The sequence below is a fragment of the Phocoena sinus genome, chromosome 4 (genome assembly GCF_008692025.1).
Source record: "Phocoena sinus isolate mPhoSin1 chromosome 4, mPhoSin1.pri, whole genome shotgun sequence".
Lineage (NCBI taxonomy): Eukaryota > Metazoa > Chordata > Mammalia > Artiodactyla > Phocoenidae > Phocoena > Phocoena sinus.
In genome coordinates this window covers 67886395-67911230 of record NC_045766.1, presented here as the reverse complement: position 1 = coordinate 67911230, position 24836 = coordinate 67886395, and the positions used below count along the sequence as shown (strand labels likewise).

At 38.2% G+C, this 24836-nt stretch overlaps 1 protein-coding gene across 3 annotated transcripts in view; it reads right to left on the bottom strand.

The window, feature by feature from the left end:
* Window positions 1-283: 283 nt before the first annotated feature.
* CCDC50 (coiled-coil domain containing 50) overlaps window positions 284-24836 on the bottom strand; it is a 66771-nt gene continuing 42218 nt past the window's right edge. The window contains exons 6-12 of one of the 3 annotated variants that reach the window (XM_032630224.1): window positions 23443-23970; window positions 16263-16378; window positions 15785-15829; window positions 15565-15669; window positions 13299-13378; window positions 8411-8517; window positions 284-6594 (exon numbers count right to left, since the gene is read on the bottom strand). In XM_032630224.1, the coding sequence (XP_032486115.1) occupies window positions 6575-6594; window positions 8411-8517; window positions 13299-13378; window positions 15565-15669; window positions 15785-15829; window positions 16263-16378; window positions 23443-23970 (1001 nt within the window). In that variant the 3' untranslated portion in view covers window positions 284-6574. The remainder of the gene's footprint in view (window positions 6595-8410; window positions 8518-13298; window positions 13379-15564; window positions 15670-15784; window positions 15830-16262; window positions 16379-23442; window positions 23971-24836) is intronic. The other 2 variants (XM_032630225.1, XM_032630226.1) reach the window with 2 other exon arrangements.

Here is a 24836-nt window from a genome sequence, read left to right as displayed (position 1 = left end):
ACCAAGCCACCAATCACCACACACAAAACAAAGCCACTTCTCTAACGGATTTTTTTTTTTTTTTTTTCTAACGGATTTGGACTTGGGAGTATTTGTTGAGAATGTTAATGTACTAGGAAGTACAGTGTTATACATGGTTACAGTAACCAGAATAAGATAAAAAGCTACTGTTATTAAACAAAGATACATTAGGGTTAACTTTGTAAAGAAGAAAAAACAAATGAATATTCCCAGATCTTCCCAAGTCCTTGAATGTGGTAAAGAAAACATGAGACAGAGACCATTAACGTAATAAATGGATGACTGTATTAAGAGAAAAGGACAAGATCGGTGTTTGCCTCCATCCGTTCAGGAAAACAAGCACACGGACTTATACAATACTTTGGTTTAAAAATGATTCATAATATCAATGTTAAACCTGATATTGAAAGAATCCAATGGGTCACAAGGCGTAAAAAACGAACCACTGAAACACAAGCTTGCATAGATGAATGAATGAAGATGTATAACTGGCACTGAAGGGAGGCTTGAGCACTGGATTCTGAATGACGTTAGCACCTCAGCCGCCCAAGACACAAGAACGTCTCCAGCACCACATTTCTCACTTTCCCCAATGAGGTCATGAGCAGAAACCTGTGCTGTATGAAGGTGGACTGAAACAGACTGTTTCCATCAACTTCTTCCAGAAGCGTGCACACATACCCACTGGTACCCAACATCAGTCACCTTAAGGCATCCAGTGTCCCTCACAGTTTCACTTAATCTCTAGATAGGCATGTGATTTGAGGTGGCCTCCTTGTTTTCTGTCCTCAGACTGGCAACTCTGTTCCATTAAGGTTCTGTTCAGTTCCATGAAGTAACTATTTCAAAGCTGCCTTTCCCTCTGGGGCTTGGCTACAACTGATGAGCACTTGAGATAACATCTCACTTGTTTTTTTAAACATCTACTTTCCAAATGTCAAAGGGCTTTCTTACCAAAGCATCCAAAACCTCTGGGCACTGTGCAGTTACCTCTTGCAAGAGGATACTTTTCCAAATTTTGAGACAAATGACAGCACCACCTCAAATTTCCTGAGCAGCTTGATTTATATGAACAAACTCCTACACTTTGTAATTCGGCACCTTTCAAAATACAATAATGTTGGGATGGATTCTTCTTAAGGAAAACCGCATTACAGAGAATTCTCATTTTGGAACATCATTTTTATATGCTATCATAATACTTCATGAACTAAATATTGGGTTGCCTTTAAGAGGCAGGTGAAAAATATAGCTATATCCGAGAAAGGGCATTTGGCTTTCAGTCTATGACAAAGCTGAAGGTATAGCCTATGGGGATTTCAGAGGCTAATTCAATAAGAAATTTTAGAAATTCTGGTATCAAAAACCCTCTCACTAAATTTAGAAAGAGTTAGAAACTCTTTTAGCAATTATGGTCTGAAACTCAGTGCAACAAAAATTTATCCTAAGTATATGTATGATGTGTAATAGTATATTCTCTCAACTGTCTTCTCTTTGCTGTCCTTAATCCTTGCTCTTTTGTGAAGGAAATGTCACTTGACCCCTGTCTTTCAATTCTTCCACTCTTTCTATATGAAACTCAGCAATGAATCGTGGGGCACTAAGTTACACAATTAGTTCTGTTCTTATCTGAAATGCCTTATGCTATGAAAAAGTTACTCAAGATGAGAGAAAAATTTTCTAGTTTGCTGAGAATACACAAAAACATTTAAGTCTATTAGGAACATATATCTAGGCAGTGTTCACACATATTTAAGGGCAAAGAGAATGATTTTTAGGACCAGACATTTCCACAAATCAACATGATTACTTAGATGATTGTGTTAGTCTGTAGCATCAAATACAACCCTAAAACACACTCTGGTGTCTCCCCTACCATAGCAAAAGTTTCAGATTGATTTTCTCTTAAAAGTAATAAAATACAAACAATCTTCATATCAACAAATCTCCCATTTGAGTAAATGTCTCTGTTTTGTTCGGTTTTCTTTTTTTGTTAATGTATGCATTTTAATACATAAGAGTGTTGGTGAAATTCTTACAAAACATAATGACTTCACACTGCATAAGAGAACCTTTGGAAATATCTTCTACACAGTAGCCATAGAAAAGGAGGACAGTCAACTCTCAATTATTTAGGAAGTGATCACCTGAAGAATCCGGTCAGGAAATTCTCTCTCGCCTACTACCAGCCTTCTTGGTCATGCCACTGCTCATTCATAGATTGAGAGGCGATTTGAAATGGAATGACATACCTATCAGTGTGGACGTCACTCACAGCTTGGTGTGAGGATGTCTGGGGCTCACCTGTGAATTTTATATCTCAATGGAGAGTTGACAGTCGTTCACATATAGGAAATATAGTACACTGACCTTGGTCACAATCAAACTAGTTTAAGGCAATACTGCTCCTCACAGACGTTGCTGGCACACAGTGCAGGTCTCCTAAGAAAAGTGACTGTAGAAGTGAGCATGTCCTACTCTACCCTTTCCTTCTTGGTTTCTCTAGAAATAAATTCAGCATTTCTAATGAGAGTTAAATGGCAAGAGTAACAACAGCCTCAACTCTTCCCTTTAACAGTCTTATGTATCCTCAGGGATAAAAGAGACTCTTCCCAGAGAACTCTGGGTGACACTGGGTGCCCCGTGCGGCATTATCAGGCCAGTCTCCAGTTTGCTTCTCCCTGCCCAGATGACCTACTGTGGACTAGGGAGAAAAAAAGGATCCTGTCACCAGTAAGATAAGCAGTTATGGCTTTAAGACTCACAGGCACCACCAGATAGGAGGAAAAATGGGATCATTTTATCTAACTTTTCTCTGACTCCAAGCAGTAAGCAATGGACAAAGTACTCTAAAAATCTGTTTTCGTCTTTGTTTCTTTTCCTTTTCGCTCAAAGAGCAGGTCTTGATTCCTGTATGCTTGTTTCTAAAAAGCCAGTATTATCAGAATATGGCACACTATGTAACAGTGAAATCTACCTGAAGGATTCCCTTTTCCGTATTAACGTCCCCAACACAAATAGTGCTTTCCCAAAAGGGAAAAAAGCCTTTGAGTGCAAGTCCTATCTTGTTCTCAGTCCTTCAGAAAGCTGCTTACACAGGGGTCTTACGTCTTTATGTGGCTGAGGATATTACAGCCAATCACCACAGTTATCTTTCAAGGAAATCATCACTGAATAAATGAATAATCTTGGTACTCCCCAACGTGATTTTTATATAAAGACAACACTCATTAAAAATCAAGGCCCTAGAGTGTTAACCACTTATGTGGTAAACTAAATGCACCGTATTATACCAGGTGTTTCCAAAGAGCAATCTGGCACAAGACAAAATTCAGAGAACATTGACAGTAGTAAGAAAAATAATAATCAGTTGAAAGTTAATTAGTTTATACTGAAAAGTCCCAAGATTGTGTGAAATGTACGGACAATGTCTGCAACGGATTTATTCATGGTCCGGTCCCACTGTGGGCCACAGTACAGAAGAAAAGGGGTAAACAGGTCTGGTTCCTAATTTCCTCGTGAGTCCAGTGGAACACAGGCCCAAGTTCACACGTTATGGAATATGTTGGTCTAGATCCAAGTGGCCACTGCCATTCTAAAAAGGTTTTCCTCCTGGGAGCATCTATCCGTATCTTTTCTAATTTAGATGTTTCTCTATGATCAAAAACCATATAGTCTTTTCTGCAGTTCATTAGTCTGTTGCTGGTTGTTGTAAAGTCACTTGGGAAATAGTAAGTCCAAGACTCTGTACGCAAAGTGACCTTCTAAAAATTGCAGTGTTATTTTAAAGCATGTGTAGCAACCGTCCAGTCTCCCAATAAAATTATGTCTAACAATGGCTAGACAGCAGAGTCACACTATTTCCAACTCAGCACATTTAATCTTACCCTTACCTAACCTTGCTTCCAGGCGATGACTTACAAAAAGTTAGGCTGCGGCAATGGGGTGTGCATGTCCGGTAGCCTTATGATAAGGCTCCACAACACACTGTGCTCATTCAGTGATACTGACGTTAATGAGGCCTGGTCTCCACAGAACAGAGGTATGGAAACAGAAAGATTTTCTAAAGGCCAGAAGTATTCGTTTACATCACAACATTAAAGCATAATCCACTGTGGGCCTAAAAGTTAAATTGCGTGTGTTCCAGCAGTAGGAACAGAAACAAAATAAATGCTTCCATATTTATATAAAAATGACAAAGTGACAAGCAGAGAACACAGTGAAGAATGTCTGGCAGTTTCTTAAAATACAATTGTTAGTTGCTTCTATAGTCTCAAAGATAACAATTACACTATTTGAATGAGAGTAAGAGGAATTCCACTGGTTGAATTTGATCTGTCTCCTTACTCACAGGGAAAGAATTATTCTGATACTCCTTAAAGTGTTTGCTTTACAAAAAAAGTTAAATTAAATTAAAATATTTAAAAATTCTAATCTTTTAAAAACCTTAAAAAAAATAACAAATTTTCAATCCAGGTGCTGAATTTGTGTGTCACGAGGGAAATACCACCTTTGGTCACTCACTAAGACAGCTGAAACACTAACATCCTGGTCACGTGTTAACTCACCTGACATTTGTTTTGAGTAAAATATATCCAGTTAGCATTTTACAATAATAAAGATGACTGGATGAAGTAATATATGAGAGGCAAGAGAAACGGAGAATTTGAAAAGAAGAACTGATCATTGTATGAGATAGAAAAATAAACATTTATAAAATAAAAATATGGCAAATGTTGCCCATTTGCCTGATTTTCAAGTAAAAATATACTGTTTTTTTTTCTTTAAAGCTACCATAAAAAACTTTTTAAAACATGAAGCAAAATCACAGGGCAGACAAAGAAAAATATAGCATTACTGTAAATCAACAATACCTAAACTTTGGATATTGAAACCACCCTCTGGAATTTGATTTAAGGCTAGGGTCTCCGTTTGGTCTGCCCTTGCCTATTTAAATAAAGACTTTTTCTCCTTCATTTCATCCTGGACATTCAAAGTCCTGTTATTCTTCCTTTCCCCAATTTTCTGAAATGACTACATCCTTAAGGGTTTTGTTTCTTCCTAGATTATCATTTTCCCAAAACTTAATTCTTAGATATCTTTTACTTAAGTTCACACAGTCCAAAAACTTTATGAAACTAAAGATCTTTCTCAAAATGAAAAACCCAAATCTGCTCTGAGAAACTAGTCTAAAAAGCTTCCTGAATATTGCCCAACTTTAAAGACTATCTCAAAAGATAAGGCAAACAGAAGCCAGAAAAGAATGGATTAACCATTTTTCTCAAGTCACCCACAGATTTCTTTCCTAAACAAACATCACACTAAAAATGCCAAAAAACGTCAGATTCATACAATGAAAAATAACAGGAAGTCGGGCTGAAAGGATATTATTTATATATATAGCATGACTGATATTTATGTTAACTAACTAGTATGGGAAAAGAGGCATTTCCATGAGGTTAGAAGATGGAAAAAAATTCCATATTTCTTGAAGAGGGGTTTAAAGGTCTGGCACAAAAGGAATCCAATGCCCATGTGTCATTAACAAATGTGTAGAACCAAATAGTTGGATGAAGAACCCCTTTATCAACTTCATGCCCAATTAATCTACTTATTGACAGATACACAAAATATTTTTGAGAGGTTGCCAACATATGCTGCTATGATCAATCTTACAGCTAGAGAAAATGATGGCAGCACCATGTATATAAACATTTTTCCAATTCCATTCCCTTCGGCTTTATAAGTAATGTAAAATAAGAGAAGGGATACAAAATTTTCATTTTCAGTTTTTCGATTCTCAGTTGATTTTGCACAGACTTTAGTTAAAACTTCACAGAATTAAATTTTTGCTAGTAAATACTAATAAATGGTCCAATGCCCAGAGGCTTCAGAAAGCCTTGCTATTGAGGAGGCAATGGCAGCGACAGTGTTAGTGAACGACATCTAAGCCAATCTTCCCAGGAGGGCGTGTAAGGATACGTAAAACCTCTACAGTCCTGGTAGTCTGTTACATATTTCAACTGTTCCAGGTTTTTTGGGTTTTTTTTTTAATATTTTATGGTTGTGATTTTTTTCTTTCCTTGAATAGTAAAAAGCAAATGTCTCTGTCTTTTAATATATCATACACTAATGAACCAAAAAAAAGCTATTTCTCATATTCTTTTATTCTGCATTGCATCCAAACATTGTGTTACTTTGATCATTATCTCCACAAAATTCTAATTGCTAAATAAAGCCTATTCCCTAGATATCAATACTCCATACCTAACGAAAATGGCATTTTATAGAGCTCTTAGATACTATATCCCAGGAAGCATATGCAGCATAAAGGTGGCCAATATTCAGAAGCTAGATTTTCTTGTACTGCCCACGTGATCAGGAATAACCAAAACATTTTAAATGAATGAAAATTATTTATGGTCTAAAAAACACTTGAGGATAAATCTGAGGAATACAAAATATAGGAGAAAAAAATAAGCATGGAATGCGTTCTGTATCATCCAGTAATTTTGCTACAGTGAGTCCGTTTTCAAGGCAGGTTCCTAGGTTTTTACGGCTTATAATGGAAACCTGGAGAGAGAAGGAAAAAAGAAGAAAAACGATGAAGGAAAAATCTCTGAGACACTTTTTCTCCCTGCTCAGGTAAAATAATTTACCTATATTTATATGCATTTCAAGTGGTTCATATTTTGTTTGTTTTTGGTTGTAAGAATACAATTGGCTCTCCATATCTGCAGGTTCCCCATCCACCATGGACTGAAACTATTCAGAAAAAAAATTTCCAGAAAGTTCCAAAAAGCAAAACTTGAATTTGCCATACGTTTGCAAGTATTTACAGAGCATTCTCACTGTATTACGTATTGTAAGTAATCTAGAGATGATTTACAGTTTAGGGGAGGACGCGTGGCAAATGCTATGCCGTTTTATACAAGGGTCTTGAGTATCTGAGGATTCTGAGATCCTCGGGGGTCCTGGAGCCAATCTCCTGCGGATACCCAGGTTGTATTTACATTCAGAATCAATGTGTTATTTTAATATTATGTATCGAATGTATGTCAAGGACAGGAAGGCACCTCCTAAAAGTGATGCATGTATATAATTTGAGAAAGAACCTCATGAACTTCCTCCACTTAAACAAGGGATGGTAAAAAGGCCACCAACTAATGGAAATTGTAGTGTATGGGTTGTTTTGATAATATTCAACTAATCTCATCTTTTAAGTAATGTTTTTTGTCTTAATGTCAACATTGGATGAATGACAGAATGATAGGGAAGCAGGAGGAGAGCTTTTAAAAAAATACAAATGTCTGGCAAAACCTGCCCCTGGAAATTCTAATTTAATTAGTCTAGAGTTGCACCTGTGCAATGGTATCTTGTAATCACCTCCGAAAAGAAAATTTAAGTAAGTTTGGGAAGGCAATCATTAGATTTGGGAAAGGATAATGAAAACATCACCTAATAAATCTTCAAAAACCATAAAAAAAACCAAACATCAATTGATAAGACCTAATCTTTGTAAAGTCTGTTGCAATCTGCTTTCATGTATTTTACTCATATAATCCTGACTGTGCTGATACCATTAAAATCACCTCCATCTTTAGATGAGCAAATTAATATGAGAAACGACATTTTCCTCACTCACTTTATGACTGTCACAAAAATACATCTAAGGGAACGCGTATGGTTAGTAGAGGAACTAGACCGATTATTCCTTTCATTTTAAAGATCTGGTCCAACTTAGATCTCACATTTTTTTCTCATTTTCTTTGTCCCATTTTTCTTCCATGCGATGTGTTTTGTGTGATGTGTGTACGTATGTGCTTATTTTAATCTAATTAAGAGAATCACGGGCAGATGAGAAACAAGAGCCAAGACAGGAAAAGCCCAGTAGATCTAAGTGGGGAACATAGTCTCCCTTTAAGGATCTGATAAAAGCTATGAATGAACTCTCTCTGGACCCTTGAACAATGTGGGGTTTTGGGGTGCTGATTCTCTGCACAGTTGAAAATCCATGTATAGTTTAGAGCTGGCCCTCTGTACACACATCTGCAGACTCAGCCAATATGGATGGTATAGTACTGTAATATTTATTATTGAAAAAAATCCATGTATAAATGAACCCCTGCGCAGCTCAAACCTGTGTTGTTCAAGGGTGAACTAACTGTACATAGAAAAGTCCTGTATTCAGCTTAAGGTGTTTGCTTTCTGTTTTTTAATCATTTTTGTTTGTTTTCCAAAAAAATGAAGACTACTATAATGATCTGCCAAGAGGAAGAATAACTTATTTTTCCCCTCTAGTAATCTGTAAGACAGCGTCTGGCTTTCCCACCACAGCATGAGGATTACCAAAACGGATCTGAAACCTGACCATATATATTTTTATTACCTTTATGAGAAGACTCTGACTTTGAGAAATGACGCGTGGAATTATGCTGGTTTGTAAAATGAGTGTAATCCAAATCCTCAGCCTCTGTCATGGTAGGTGGTAGTGGCCTGAAAAAAAGTTAGAATTTAAGGAGATACTCTAAGGGGTAATGACAGCAATTCCACCTCTCATTGGATCACTTGGCAAAGACATTTTCGGTAGAAATACAAAGCCAGAATATTTTAGAATCCTCATGTTAGTTCCTGGCCAGTTACATGACCTTGGATAAATTATTTAATCTTACTGTTCCTTTGTTCTGATGCACATAATTCAATGAAAACAAATATTTTCTGAACACCTAGTATGTGTGAGGCATTGTGCTAAGGGCTAGAGAAACAAAGATTAATGTTATCACTGCCATTAATGAGAAGTATACTTTGTTTTGGTAGGTATTACGAAGAAAAAGAGAAAGAAAGGAAAGGATAGAAGGGAAGAAAGTAATTAAGGGAGAGAGGGAGGCAGGTAAGAAGGGAGGACAGAGAGGGGACGCTGGCCAACACAGAAAATTTAGAGCAAAGTTCCTTAAACCACTAGGTGGCAGAGTAGAACTTAGAGAAGGGAAGGGCAGTAATAATACATGTGCAACTTTCATGTCAAAACAAGACAAACTGTAAAAAAAAAATTGGGACATTTTTAATACTCCAAACTTTGTATTATCTTACTTATATAACATAGATTTTGCAGACATCTGGCACTGATACAGATAGAACAAAATCTCTCCCTTTTTTTGGTTGTTGTTTCCTAAAGGTGTGCTCAACATTTGTGTTAAAGCATGGAACCAGATGAGGTTAAGACCTGCCAAATATACAGCCACGTTGTAGGATGTGTCGTGTAATTATATACGCAATATGGAAAGCATAAATATTTTGAAGTCTGGAAAGTTATGGTCGTTTGGGTATAATGGGTTCTGTCATATAAGAATGAGGACAAGTGTTCAAATTTCTCACCCTGACCCAGCAGTAGGTATCTCCCTGGGTAGTCAGTGTCTGGAAGAGGTCAGCATCGGATGTAAATGTGTGTATATACTGAGGGCTATGCTATGGGCTCTACAGAGACAATCTCAACTTTCAGGATGAGTTTGCATGGTAGCTATCATCCACATATTTTAGAGTTAGATTAGGTTAGATCAGGTAAGCGATCTAAGTTCACACAGTTGGTGAGTGGTAGAGCCAGGGCTCAAACTCAACTGGACTTCAAAACCAGTGCTCTTAACTACTATACTATGCTCTGCTACATAGGTGTGTGTTTTTATCATTAGCATTATCTGCATTCAAGATTATACAAACACACACACACATGCACACAAGCACACATACTCCTTATACTTTCAAATGGTACGTGGCATATGTTTTTATACTTTCTTACATTTTTATATACATATGATAAATATGAGCGCAACAAATAACGTGGCATTTTTCTTGTTTTTCTTTTTGAACCATTTGTTTACAAATATTAGAAATCAAACCAGTGTTTTCCTTTCATTATTCATGGATATTTATAGCATTCGCCTTTAAAAAGTAACATAAGACTTGGCAGGAACAGTTGAGACAAAGCAATCTGACTCCAGAATTAAGAAAGTTAACTAAAGAAGTAACTGAGGCTCAAGAAAACAGGATTGGTAATCAGGGTGGCAGGCTCTATTTTGTACTCTTTTTAATACCCTCATTAGGTGACTGGAAACTGGAGAAACACAAGCCAACTGGTACTGTCAAAAAAACTCTATGTTGGGCTTCCCTGGTGGCGCAGTGGTTGAGAGTCCGCCTGCCGATGAAGGGGACATGGGTTCGTGCCCTGGTCCAGGAGGATCCTACATGCCGCGGAGCGGCTGGGCCCGTGAGCCGTGGCCGCTGAGCCTGCGCGTCCGGAGCCTGTGCTCCGCAACGGGAGAGGCCACAGTGGTGAGAGGCCCGCGTACCGCAAAAAACAAAAACAAAAAACTCTGTTGATTGCCTCACCATCAACTCATCATCAAGGAAAGGGATGCTAAAGAGTAAAACAAAGTATAGGACACCAATGAATTCTCTAGGATCCCCCCTATAAGGATAAACAAATGAATCTAGAATGCCCTCAGTTCTCTTGGTGTGCTGTTTTGTTCAATATTTGATTACACGGAGAACAAATCTGGGCTTACTGCTTCCAGGGGTCCTACCAAATTATTTGTTGCACTGGAGACGGTTACTTCAGTTAAGGGTATTCATATCCAAAGTTGGAAAAACCCTGTTAACTAATAGTTTGTTTTACAGTTTTTGATGTATTAGGATTACTTGTTTCCAGCTGCTCGTATGAAATGATTTGTATCTTTAAGCTAATAGTGATAAAGCCAAATATGCTTCAGAATTCACTCAAAATTCATTTCTTCGAGAAGCCCGCCTAGACACCTAGACTAGTTTAAGTGTCTCCTTATGCTCTGCTAACAACCTGTATTTTTCATCCTTAGCATTTAACACAATCATAATAGTTATTTGTATAATTATCTGTTTAGTTTATAAATTTCATAAGAGCAGGAAACAACTTTTTTTGACTGCTGCTTACTTTAGCTCTGGACAATTTATTAGGGTGCTCAACAAATACTTGATAAATGAGGAAAGGGAGACAAATATATTTCATATTCATAAGAATACTGTAGGAACTAAATGAGATTTATAAAATCCTTAAGTTTTTCTAAGGGAAAAATGCAAAACTAAAATACCAAGTAGTATTATTAATATACAATCCTAGAGTTAAAACAATTTGGAACTTGGGTTGAAACTTTTTCCAATTACAAAGAATTGGAATTAACTCAGATTGCCTACTGGTTCTCTATTTTTTTAGACTAGAAATCTTATAATAGACAATGAAAATGACTTTTAACCATGACTGTTACACTGAAGTAAACGTCTTGAACTAGTAAGCTCCGTGTTTCTCAACCCCTGAAACCATCTCTTTCTGTACAAATGGATAAATCAACTTCCACCATGACTAAATGTGAAAGAGGAAACCACAGACTCTAACCAGAAAGCATAATTCTGATATTAATTGTATAAGATACCTATAATAAGATAATAGGCTTTAAGTTTTAACTATGAAAATATAGGTTTCATAAAATTCTTATTCATTTTTGTTTTGCCATATATAGTCTTTCTGCAAAAGCTATTTAAAGACAAACATTCCTCTTAATTCAATTCAGTTCTATTAGTCATAGGCCACTTCTCACTCATTTACAATAGCCATTTTTAACACAGGATTTGATTATTCATAATCAAATACATCAAATATTTTAAAGAGTACCTATTACATTCCAGAAACTTGTTTTCAACTTTAATAAATCCTTTAAATAGACATTCCAGACTGTTCTATCATATGCTGTCAAAGTTATTCTAAAAAAGCCCAAGGTGCCAAGGTGTTCTAAAAAGCCCAAGGACTTTGAAGACTGCAAAATTACTAACTCTAAAGATGATTTTAATTCCCTTCATTAAAAAAACCATAATATGCCACACCTATTTACCTACTGAGAACAGTTTAGTTACTTCTTATTTTACTTGGCTGTTGTAGGGATATAAATAAAGCTGAAGTATGTAGCTCTAAAATTTGCTTTAAAAGGCATTTGGCATGTGCATAACCAAAAGCTGGAAGAGGAACCAATTTTATACAATTAGACAAACTACACTACTGTTGCCCTAAAAGCTTTACAACCTGATAAAGTTTTCTGAAACGTATTTATCTTCTGAAAGCCCATGGATTTAAAAGTAGAGTATGGCATTTTAAGGACACTATATTCTCTTTAAGGAAACAAGTCTCGTAGTTTAAGTGTGAGCAATGAGTGACAACAACAGTGTATATTTTTCAGTGTGATAAAATTTTTGTTTTAATAATTAATGAAGGGCTTCCCTGGTGGCGCAGTGGTTGAGAGTCCACCTGCCGAGGCAGGGGACACGGGTTCGTGCCCCGGTCCGGGAGGATCCCACATGCCGGGGAGCGGCTGGGCCCATGAGCCATGGCCGCTGGGCCTGTGCATCTGGAGCCTGTGCTCCGCAGCGGGAGAGGCCACGACAGTGAGAGGCCCGCGTACCGCAAAAAAAAAAAAAAAAATTAATGAATATATTATTAATAATCAGGACCAAAGTACAAAGTCTCAATAATTTAGTTTTCAAAATATTAGATTTAGTGTTACTTTTGTCTTTTTCTATTTAATTGCTCTCTCTTCCTCTTCCAATCAATTTCCCTTTGAAAAGCAACAGAAAGAAATAAAGAAAAAATAAAGGTTGCTTCCCCAGAGACTTAAATGTTGAGAATCTGCAGTGGAAAAACAGCAGACGCTCCATAACCACGACCCAAGACTGCTTGAGAGAAGTCAGAAGGTATACATAGCATAGCCACAGCTATTTGATCTAGTGGGATTTAGAACAATCTGCAATGACTCAAATGAGTATTTGCCTAGGACGTTGAGACTCACATAGAAATGAATTTAGGTGTATGCAAATGTCATGCACACACTAATGTGACCATGAAACTCAGAAAAAATTTGAAACCTGAGATTTTACTTAGGAAAATGGTTAATCTCATCCCTTCCTAGCTGAGGTCAGTCAATTCAGTGACTCCAGAGACAAGAACTTGGTCCTAACCAAAAGTACATCTTTCCTTCTATACCCCAGCTTCTGTAAAATTCTCCGTCTTCCTGATTTGCCTTGTTCAACCCAATTTAAAACTGAAAACAAAGCTTGAAAATAACCCTGCAAGACTTGACACCACCTTACAACTGCAGATTTCTGGATCTCCTTTCCAAGGAACAAACACTCTTTTCAGGCAGCCAACATCTCCTTACTCACCCCAAGATCAAGTTCCTCACTCCCTTTTTCAGGTGTCATCTTACCGTGCTGGCCTGTCATTCTTAGAATGGTGATGTTCATCACTCTCTTTTGACTTTGAGTGTGCTGATTTAGCTGTCTTGGGCTATGGGGAAAAAAAAGAAAAGAAAAACACACACACATACAGAAAACAGCAAACAAACAGAGAAAGATTAGATTCGTTAATTATCTAAATGATATGAAACTCTCCTTTAGTAATTTCAGGTTACTTACATCCAGTTGAGCAACTTAAAATATTTTTAAAAATACAGCCACTCAGAGACAAAAAAATATATAATCATGAAAGTGTGTTGCAGGTTTTCAGTACAGCCAGATGAGTGGGCTAAACACACACAAACACGATCCCCCATAGAGATGCGCTTGGCCACCCATTATTAACAAAACAGCTGCACAGCAGCTGACGAGAACTATAACTGATCAGGACCCTATCACGCCTTCCAGGGACAGACCCCCCTCCCCCATATTCTCTGCCTTAGCTCCTCTCTGAAGTACCTAGGTAATAGTATCTGGTGCACATTTCCTGAGTAGTTTTACAGATGTGAAAACCCCCACCAAATGGAAGATGTTAACTACTTGATGACCATGAGCACACAGCCCCCAGGCCTTCTAAAAATGCTCTCCTGAAACCCACCGGGGAGTTCGGGCTTCTTGAGTACTAGCGGTCCCAGACTACTAGTATGGGGCCTTACAGTAAACGCTGCGCTTTCCTTCCCCACAACCCGATGTTAGTAGAGTGGCTTTACTGCACATGGGTGAGCGGACCCAAGTTTGGTTCAGTAACAGAACTGGCGGACTCCCAGAGTCTGTGGAATCTAGCTTCATGCTCTTAAGCTTATTTCTGAACACCTGACTTAGGGATGCTAATTTTCAAGCTCAGAAACTAAGGCATATTCATGCCAACTTTTCCAGGAGAGAAACAATTCCAGCACCAGTTACAGAATCTAGAGATGACAGAAGTCCTGATACTGCTAGAAATGTGGTCTACTCCCTCTTCATTTCCTGATTTGCAATCTTTAAAAATACCTACTCCCTCACAGTTAACAAAGAACCTGAGTAACTCCTGGTCAACTACTTATGGTTTAATTTACGTAACAGAAGCATTTGGGAACCCTTCTACCAAAATGAAATATGTCTGTTAGGAAAAATCATGCATTACTAAGAGAGTACAGGAGGGAGATAAATTAAATAATTAATATGCAAATAATATTTTCATCTGCTTTCAGACTCACAACTAGGTAACTGAGCAACAGGCAATAGTAGAGCGACACCGTCATCATGCTTTCTCTGTCTTTGTTTTCCTCAAAACATGCTGAGACTGTGACAGGATCAGAGACCCAAGGGAGGATTTTGTTTGAGAGAGGGAGGGAAGAGGGGGGAAGAACAGTCCTAAACATCAACCATATCATGGACACACACCCTGGCTCCATCCTTCCAGCATAGTACAAACTCCCCCGCTAAAAGCCTTTACTATATGAATTCTCACCCCCGCTCCTTTGTTGTTCTTCCATTTTGCATTTTTCAGCCAGCTTGACCTTGTATCTGTTAGCTGTCTATAGTTTATCTTCCTCTCTACATTACACATTATTCTGGGGAAAATCTACCTTTGTCTTTCCCTGTAAGTCCGGAGTGGTCCTTTGCACACAGTAGCTAATGAGTAAGATCTGTTCAACTAAACTTGCAATCACCATATACAACAATTAGATTACAGGAGAATGAACAGCAGTCGCTGACTATTTTGTCTACTATTTCTGATTAACGAGGGGATGCTTACAGTTCAAGCTCATGCTAGAGGGTTTCATACGCAATGATTGCTGGTGATAAGAATGGCCGTCAGTCTGCCATGGGTCAAGTGATGTCAGAGGAAACAGAGACACCTGCGCATGATCAAGGAGGAAGGGCAGTATACGCAAACAGGGAAAGTTGAGAGAAGAAGAGAAGGGCAATTTAAGAGCAAGTGAAAACACTACATTCTCCTGTAAGGCAAGCATAGTAAACCTAAGATTGCTCATGGCCAGAGGCACCTACCTGCATCTCAGTTGGTCTTAAAATGAAGGACATGAGTTTTCCGACCTTAGCAGTAACTTTTAACACAGTTACTTTGAAGAATTCAATATGATTTTTCATGGTGAATCAACTTTTACAAGTCAGATTCACATATGCAATACAGATAATTTGTATACCCTAAATATATTTGTGAGCTTACCCTAAAACAAGTCTCCCCATTTCAGTTCTAATTGTATTTCTAATTAAAAACAAACAGACAGACCCTACCTTCCACTCGGGGTCATGCTTTCTTTTGTCCAAAGATGATTTCTCCCGTTCCCTGGCTTTCTTGTAAGCTTTCTTTTCTTCAGCCATTAGAAGTCTAGCGATTTCCTAAACAAAGTCCAGTCAGTATCATTGATTGCAAAGTTGCAGGTAGAAAATTGGGACAAATACTGGGATATTTCCAAAGAATATCAGCTAAACAAATTAACTAACATGAACTCACCTCATCCTGAGCTACCTGAGCTGCTCTCATGTCCACCTGGGTAGCCTATGGTATAGAAAATACAAAAAAGTATAATTTAATTGGAATCTCTGTTGTCCATTAAAAAAAATAAATCTTCATAAAAGTAAATTGGTATTTGAAACTAGTGGTGATTAACACCCCTGAAGATGATAATCAGTTGGTATACTTTTGTTAGCCAGAGCAGGGTCGATTTTTATCAAATTCTACAGCGGATTCTTAGAGAATTATCAGAACTCAATAAAGGAGAGACAGGGATATGGAATTCTGTTGCTAATGCTTACTCAGTGAGTACAACTGGACACGTTATTCCTATTGTCTTGATTTTTCCACCCATAAAAAAGGTATCAGTTTCTTGACAGAGAGAGGACTATGATGCCTATTATATAATGTCAAGATTGATTCAATTCACAAAAAAAAACACTAATTCACCTAAAATTCTGTATTAAAGTTTGCTCACCAAAATTTCTTCTTCTTGCAGTTTTCTGGCAATTTCAGCATCATTCCATTCCTGATCCCTGTTGGTCACTCGTGATGGAGTAGAGACCACTTCCTTCATCCCTCTGGGCTTCATTCCTAGAAAAAGCTCAGTGCAGTAAGGCTACTGAGTGTGTTTTCTGAAAAGTGGCAAAATTTATGATAAAGAAATTTTTCTTCAGTATCTAACAGTGACAATACTGCCTCCACTCTAAAATTCAACGTAGGGTGTGCTGGAAATAATTGTTTCCCCTAGGCATGCAAGACGTGATACAGGTAACCCACACATTTAAAACAAAGTTACCCACCCAAACCTGCTTGGTAAAAACTGCCCTCTCACATAGTTTCTCCAGCAGTAGAAAATCATACAAGGAACTATAAGTGAGGCTTTTGCAAAACAGGAAGTGAAAAAAGATTAAGTCCCTGAAATAAAAAGAATTTAGAGAAAAGCAAGTTATTTGGAGTTTTAAAGAGACTAAACTGTCAAGGCTGGAGGAGATGAGAGACTTTCCATCTTTTTACCTCGGCCCTGCACACCTTACTTCAGAGGGAACAGAAACAGCATCATCTGTGAGTTATGTGACAGTCCCTATTAACCAGTCAGTGGCCCTGCCAAGTGGCTTCTGCTCTTATGGCCTCCAAACCCACTTGCTTCAGAGCTTTCCTATAGCTCTGATCAGCTTAACGTTGCTAAATTTTAGGGAAGATGTAACGTAAGTGAAATGTCAGAGAGCACAATGACCTTAGGGTTCTATTGCTCTGAGGAGAAAGGAACACGGGGACTGGTATGGAATTTTGGCTTTTTACTTTGAAATTTTATAAGCAGCATATATTCCTTTTATAACTTTCAATTAAGTGGTAAATGCTAATGGTTATTCTAAAATTGTGGGTATTTCCTTCTTTGTATCCTTTATAAATTACAATTATTCAAAAATGTGACTGTATTACATTCAAAAATAATAAAAAATTTTAATGCAGTGAATAAGATTAACCATCTGGAATAGTGACTTTCAGTAAATGGATTACTAAAGGGAGAAAGAAAATTTACTCCCAGTTGCCTATTTCTTTACATTAGAGGTTCTCAATCATGTCTATATATTAGAATCACTTGGAGTACTTTACATACACATGAAAATTTTTGATCCAAACCCCTGAGATTCTAATATAAGTAGCCTGGGTGAGATGTGGCCTTTGTTAGTTTATTTTAAATCTTACCAGTTGATTCTTAATTGCAATTACCATTAGAACTACTAGTTTGGTGTATTATGTCCATCAGATTAACTGTACATGAATATAATTTTTATCAAAATGCCTCAGCACATGATTCACTTGCTTTAAACAAAAGAGGAAAAAGGAAAGAAAAAAATACAACTAAATTCTGGGCAAATGAAGAGTTTAAATTATCTGGTGAAGCCTCTTTTGAACTTTAAACCTAGCTTTGTGGTAAATCCAAAAGCCACAGACTCATATGCCTTTCCCCAAATAAAGACTATTAAACTTGGCTTTCTTACCTTCAGGTCTATTAGCACCTGATTACCCAGAATTACAGAATCTACTTCAACTTCACATTATCTCTAGAGTTACTGAATCTTATGCTAAGCTGGGCTGCTTTTAACGCAGATTTCTGAGTGGTCTGGCACAGTCAGGAAACAGTGGTATACTCACTCCCAAGAGTAGATAAAACTCCTTGAGTTATGTTTAGCTTAGTCATAACTAGGAGGGAAGATTTCAGGGAAAAATAAGTAAAATTAGATAGGGAAGTTGGCATTGGGAAAAGTCAGTGGACAAGATAGGTTGCTATACCATATGCCCTCCTACAGAAATGGCACTTCCACGAGCAACCCAAAGCCTAGCTGAGGACGACAGGGGAGACACAGTTATGCCCTGCTCTTTCAATTTTGCCATCTGGGGAAAGAAGTACAATGGAAATGTGCTCAGATTTCAAGAACTAAACTTTCTCCACTACTATGCCTCCTACTCTACACCACAAAATTAACTGAGAAAATATTTTGCTTTAATATCAATCAAAGATGCTTGGAAGGCATTCAAATGAAACAGTCAAACAAAGAGTCTTATTTGGTTTGAAAGGTGTTAAGACTGTGACCTCTTGGCAGTTAAAAAGAGAATTACACATGGGAATTCCCTGGTGGTCCACTGGTTAGGACTCCGCACTTACACTGCCAAGGGCTCGGGTTCAATCCCTGGTCAGGGAACTAAGATCCCGCAAGCCACGCGGCATGGCCAAGAAAAAAAAAAGAGAGAGAGAGAGAGAGAGAATGACATATAGATCAGTGGAACAAAACAGAGAGCCCAGAAATAAGCCCATGCATATATGTTCAATTAATTTATGGCAAAGAAGACAAGAATACACAATGGAGAAAGGACAGTCTCTTCAGTAAATAGTGCTGGGAAAACTGGACAGCCACATGCAAAAGAGTGAAATTTGACCACCAACCTATACCATACACAAAAATTAATTCAAACTGGTTTGAAGACTTGAATATAAGACCCCAAACAACAAAACTCCTAGAAGAAAACATAGGCAGTAAGCTTCTTGACACTGATTTTGGAGATGACTTTTTGGATTTGACACCAAAAGAAAACTCAACAAAAACAAAAATAAGCAAGTGGGACTACAACAAACTAAAAAACTTCTTCACAGCAAAGGAGACCATCAACAAAATAAAAAGGCAACCTACAGAATGGGAGAAAATATTCACTAATCACATACCTGATAAGGAGCTAACATCCAAAATATATAAAGAACTCATACAACTCAACAGCAAAAACACAATCTGATTAAAATAATGGGCAGAGGATCTGAATAGACATTTTTCCAAAGAAGACATACAGATGGCCAACACATACGAAAAGGTGCTGAACATCACTAATCATCAGGGAAATGCAAATCAAAACCACAGTGAGGTATCACCTCACACCAGTTAGAATAACTATTATCAAAAAGACAAGAAATATCAAGTGTTGGCAAGGATGTGAAGAAAAGGAAACCCCTGTGCACTGTTGGTGGGAATGTAAGTTGGTACAACCACTATGAAAAAAAGTACAAAAGTCCCTCAAAAATTTTTAAAAAGTTAGAACTACCATACAATCCAGTAATTTCACTTCTGGGAATTTATCTGAAGGAAATGAAAACACAAGCTCAAAAAGATATATGCACCCTGTGCTTACTGCATTATTATTATTTACAATAGCCAAGACACGGAAACAACCTAAGTGTCCATTGATGGATGAATGGATAAAGAAAATGTTAGATACACACACACACACACACACACACACACACACACACACACACAGAGAGAGAGAGGAATATTATTCAGCCATAAAAAAGAATTAAATCTTGCCATTTATGACAACAGGGATGGACCCTGAGGGCATCATGGTAGGTGAAATAAGTCAGAAAGAGAAAGGCAAATACTGTACGATTTCACTTATATGTGGAATCTAAAACAAAACAAAAAATCCTGAGCTCAGAGATACAAAGAATAGATTTGTGGTTGCCAGAGTGGGAGTTGGTGGGATGGGCAAAATGGGTGATGAGAGTCATAAGATACAAACTTCCAGTTATAAAATAAATGTCATGGGGATGCAATCAATGTACAGCATGGAGACTGTAAGTACTGCATTGCATATCTGAAAGTTGCTAAGAGAACAGATCCTAAAAATTCTCATCACAAGAAAAAAAATGTGTAATTATGTATGGTGACAGATGTTAACTAGACTTATTGCGATCATTTTGCAATACATACAAATATACACTTGAGAGTAATATAATGTTATATGTCAACTATACCCCAATAAAAACAAACAGTTATATTTTGAGGTAATATCTCTCTAGGTCAAATATTTAGAGGGAAAAAGAAGAGTTTATTTGAACTCTTGATATATCTTTGGAACTTGCATGTCTCATAAGTAGAAAATTTCTACAGCCTGGAATACTAGATTTCTGGACTGACAGGACTGCCCATTAAATGCAGTGTACTCCGTACCAAAGGTGAAAAGAGCTTTTGTAAGTATGTAATGAGGAACTTCAGATAGTACCGTGTAAGGCTGTCATTACAGAAAACAGAGATGCTCTAAAATGTTATTAAACATAGTTAATTCAAAGAAGTTACCAAGATGGCTGCCTTCTTTTTGGAAACCCAAACATAATTTGGAAACTAGCTTTCAAAACACCAGGTGAACCATATTTTCAAGAGTTCCACGTTCATTTCTTAATCAAATTCTTGCTTATCTTTTTCCGTTCATCATTCTCCAGTCTGAGGACACAAGAATCTCCCTCAATAAACACAAACAAAGCTTACCTTTCAAGAAATTCTGATAAAATAAAACTGTTAAAAGTACTGGTACTCAAGATAAACTTATCCCAAACTATGGAATAAGGTAATCTGATGACACATGGATCCTGATACCACTCAAGAGTATTTTGTAATAAGCCATTCTGACACTTGGGGAATATCATAGCAGCATGGTGTTTAATGGTTCTGAGACGTTGGAAGTTGACCAGCAGAAAATTAATAAGCTGTTGTAATTTTTTTTTTTTTTTTTTTTTTTTTTTTTGCGGTACGTGGGCCTCTCACTGCTGTGGCCTCTCCCGTTGAGGAGCACAGGCTCCAGACGCACAGGCCCAGCGGCCATGGCTCACGGGCCCAGCCGCTCCGCGGCATATGGGATCTTCCCAGACCGGGACACGAACCTGTGTCCCCTGCATCGGCAGGCAGACTCTCAACCACTGCGCCACCAGGGAAGCCCAGCTGTTGTAATTTAATAGCTCAATAGAGGTGTTTACCCTCAAAGGTGGTATGGATTTACTGCCCTTTAGAAAATTAACCAATCTTATATTTAATTTAGCAATTTTATTCTGTGTTCCATTTTCAACCAATTATAAAACCATGTCCTGGGCTTCCCTGGTGGCTCAGTGGTTGAGAGTCCGCCTGCCAATGCAGGGGATGCAGGTTTGTGCCCCGGTCCGGGAAGATCCCACGTGCCGCGGAGCGGCTGGGCCCGTGAGCCATGGACACTGAGCCTGAACGTCCGGAGCCTGTGCTCCGAAACAGGAGAGGCCACAACAGTGAGAGGTCTGCATACCGCAAAAAAACCCAAAACAAAACAAAAAACAAAACAAAACAAAAAACCATGTCCTGCAGATCAATGCTCTTTGCTGTCCTGCTAGTTTCTTCATTATTAAATAAAACTTTGGCCTGTGCTAACAACTTGAAGAACTGTGCTTTCACAACAGCCACCAGTAATAGACACCAGTATCTAATAATTATATTTTCATGTATCTTCTGACCTATTCTGGGTAGGTGGGGGGGAAGGGCACCGCAAATTCAGACGCCTACAGGGCCCACGTCGGTAAAGTTTGCAAAGTAAGTTGAATATAAAATGACAGACGCTAGCAGCTATGTTGTAGCCATTTTAGTAGCTGCCTAGTCACACTGTTTTTAAACCCTTATGCTATTAAAATAAAACAAACAAAACATTTGCCTATAACTCCAGTACTAGGGCCTGTGAGTCAGTGTTTGTTTCATATTAGTTCCACCCTTTCTAAGCCTGTTTAAGATACCCTCAAGTGTACTGAAAGCCATAAAGATTTAACCAGCCCTCAGAGCACACTTAGAAGGTTGGAGTCACAGAATCAGAAATGTAGAGGCCGATGTAATCATCATTCCTCCCCGGTATCTTTTGGACTCCAACATGTCTTTCTAAATCTGGATCCAGTGTAACTTACTCATAAAGCCTACTCCACGTAGATTTTATCACTTCCTCCTCAACTGCCCCACAGCTCTTTGTTAAAAGTATATCAAATTTGCAATTGTTTGTCTACATATCCATCTTTTTGGCTTGACTCATGAAACTTCTGAGGCTCAGATCCAAGCATCCATCCCCAAACATAAAGCCTGAGGCAAGAATATTTGTGGCAGACACTCATTTGGCTTGCTGAACTGAATTTTCATTTTCTTTATCACCAAGTCCTTTAAAAACTTAAAGGACTAACATGATAGGAAGAGATAACATGAAAGGAGGAACCAAAAGGATCAACCTGAACCTGCAATCTAGAAACTACTTTCCAGACCAGAAGTAGAGGTTGGCTGGGCAACAGTAATGGAAGTTCAGTAAGAACAGTCATCTCCTTGGTACTTTTTTCCCAATAATCCTCGTATCTCTGTAAAACTTCCATGAGAGCAAAACAGAACTAGGGAGATGAGTATGGTCTAATTAAAACACCAGACAGTGCAGTACTATGACTTGCAGTGGTACAGCCACACAGAAAACATCACAGTGGCAGTTTCCAGACAAGAATAGAGAGAACCACTACTATGTCAGTGACAGACTTCAGAGTTAGGCCTCATGGATGCCAGAAATTTGAGGTTTAAGACTAATCTTCACCTCGTTCTTATATAAGTACCAAGAACTTACCTCATACTGGCACTTCAGAACACCAACTGTAGAGTTAGAGTTGAAGATGGTTAAAGCACAGGAAGGAACTCAAGGCAATTGTTTTCAAACTTTAAGTACATGAGAATCACCTCCTGGTCTAAAACAAACCCGAATTGCCATGTTGCACTCCAGAGATGATAACATATGTAAGGCCCAGAAATCTGAATTTTTAGGAAATAGCCCAGCTGATTCTGATGAAAACAAACTTGAGGCTCACTATTTGAAAAACGCTATCTTAAGAGATTGCCTCTCCCATCTCTCACTTTAGAGCTGGGAAAGATGAGGTCAAGAAAATCCAGTACTTCCAGCCCCGCAGGTCTTCTAGTTAGGCAAATACTATGAATGTGGTGTGCCTAAACCTTCTGGGTTCACTGAATCAAAACCAGAAACTCAAGAGCATTGCTTTGGTATCAGAATCTCTGATATATGGTCGTGGCAAATTAAAAATTGTATCTGGGATGGGTACCTCCACTGCAATCTGGAGCTGGAAGAATGTTGTAAGGAATGAGTGTGTTCTCTTAGAAGGCAGAGATTTGAGATTAAATGAATACCTTTTTGTAATATTTGGCTCCAGGATTTATTTCCAAGCCAGGAGCACAAGCCAGAGAGAAAGAACAGGTTGTTTACGATGCTTATTAAATACAGTTGTTTGTATGTATATACATGATACCAGAACTTCCAACGAGGCTGTCCTTTATTACCTGCATCATGGAGTGGGTGCCGCGCCTCACTCTCTGAGATGGGAGGAGCCCTGGGCCTGTGCTTCCTCTCTCTGTGCTCACCTTGCCCATGGTTGCTTCTATATACAGCTTCCTTGCAGTGAAGCCCCGCTTTCTGTGAGGCCTTGGGAGAAAGTTGGTCTTGGTGCCTGGACTGTTTTTCCCAATTCCGAGTTCGATGGCTATGGTTAGCCTCCCAGTCTTCCGATTCAGTGCTCAGAAACACCTCACCACTGATCTTGGGGAGAGGAGGTCTTCGGAGCCTCTCATGACCAGATCGTTTCCTTTCAGGCTGCTCAGTGTTAATTTGGGGATCGTCCCTCGCTTTACCCAAGCTAGAGGATGAAAGAGGTTTCTCTGATGAACGATGCTCTTCCAGTTCTTCCAAGTTCTCCTGTGGAGGTTTCGATTTCTGCTTTCTCTGCTTCACAGTCTTTTCCTCACTTTGGAGTCTATAAGACTTTGAGAAGCCAGAACCCAACTCCCTTGCCCTCCTTGACCGTGGCTGGTCTGAGCGGAGGTGGAGGAATGTGAAAAATAGAAATGCAAGTTAACTTCATGAGTATGAACTCACTACAGGACAGAGACAGGGCCCAAGTTTAACATATTTTAAAATGAAGAAGATTACTTTTTCAATTTAACACACTGAAACGAAGGAATGAGCATTTGCTGGAATGGTCCATGCGTACATGAAGGATTCTGGGTACATAGCCAGAAAGGTAGAAAACTAAAATGAAAGTAAGTGAAAAAAAGTAAATCTGAAAGAAGAGCTTGATATGATTAGCGAAGAGCTAACACATACTTTAATATTTGCCAATAACAAAAATTCTAGTCATTAAATGTTTAATTCTATTTATAAAACCAATTTGGAACTAGTATATGGGGGAAAAGTGAGAGCTGAGGGAGTCTTATAAAATAGAAAAAGAACTAAGCTTTGTGATTCCAGTCAGAGACTTTCAAATATTCTTATTGGAAATAACAATAAATCTATGTCAGAATATTGCTAATTTCTACTTAGTCCACTAGAGTGATGAGCCACAGATTTTCGTATTCCTCTGTCCTTTCCCCATAGGTGGCCAAAGCCAACAATCCCAGCCATGTTACAGTTCAGTGTGGAAGAAGAGGGAGTAAAGGAGAATTTTAAGTGAGTAAATGACCGTATTATCTTTGGATAACTCTGTTCCTAATCTTACTTGAAATTCTTCAGAGGAAAAGGTTTAAAAAGAGATGCCATAACAGAATACATAAAAAGGAGTCACTTCCTAAATACATTTCAAAAAACTTTATGATATTGTTTTCTGGGTATAAAAATACAATATGTGCTAAATATACAAGTCCCTAAGTTTAACACAAACTGCAGAAACAGCACACACATG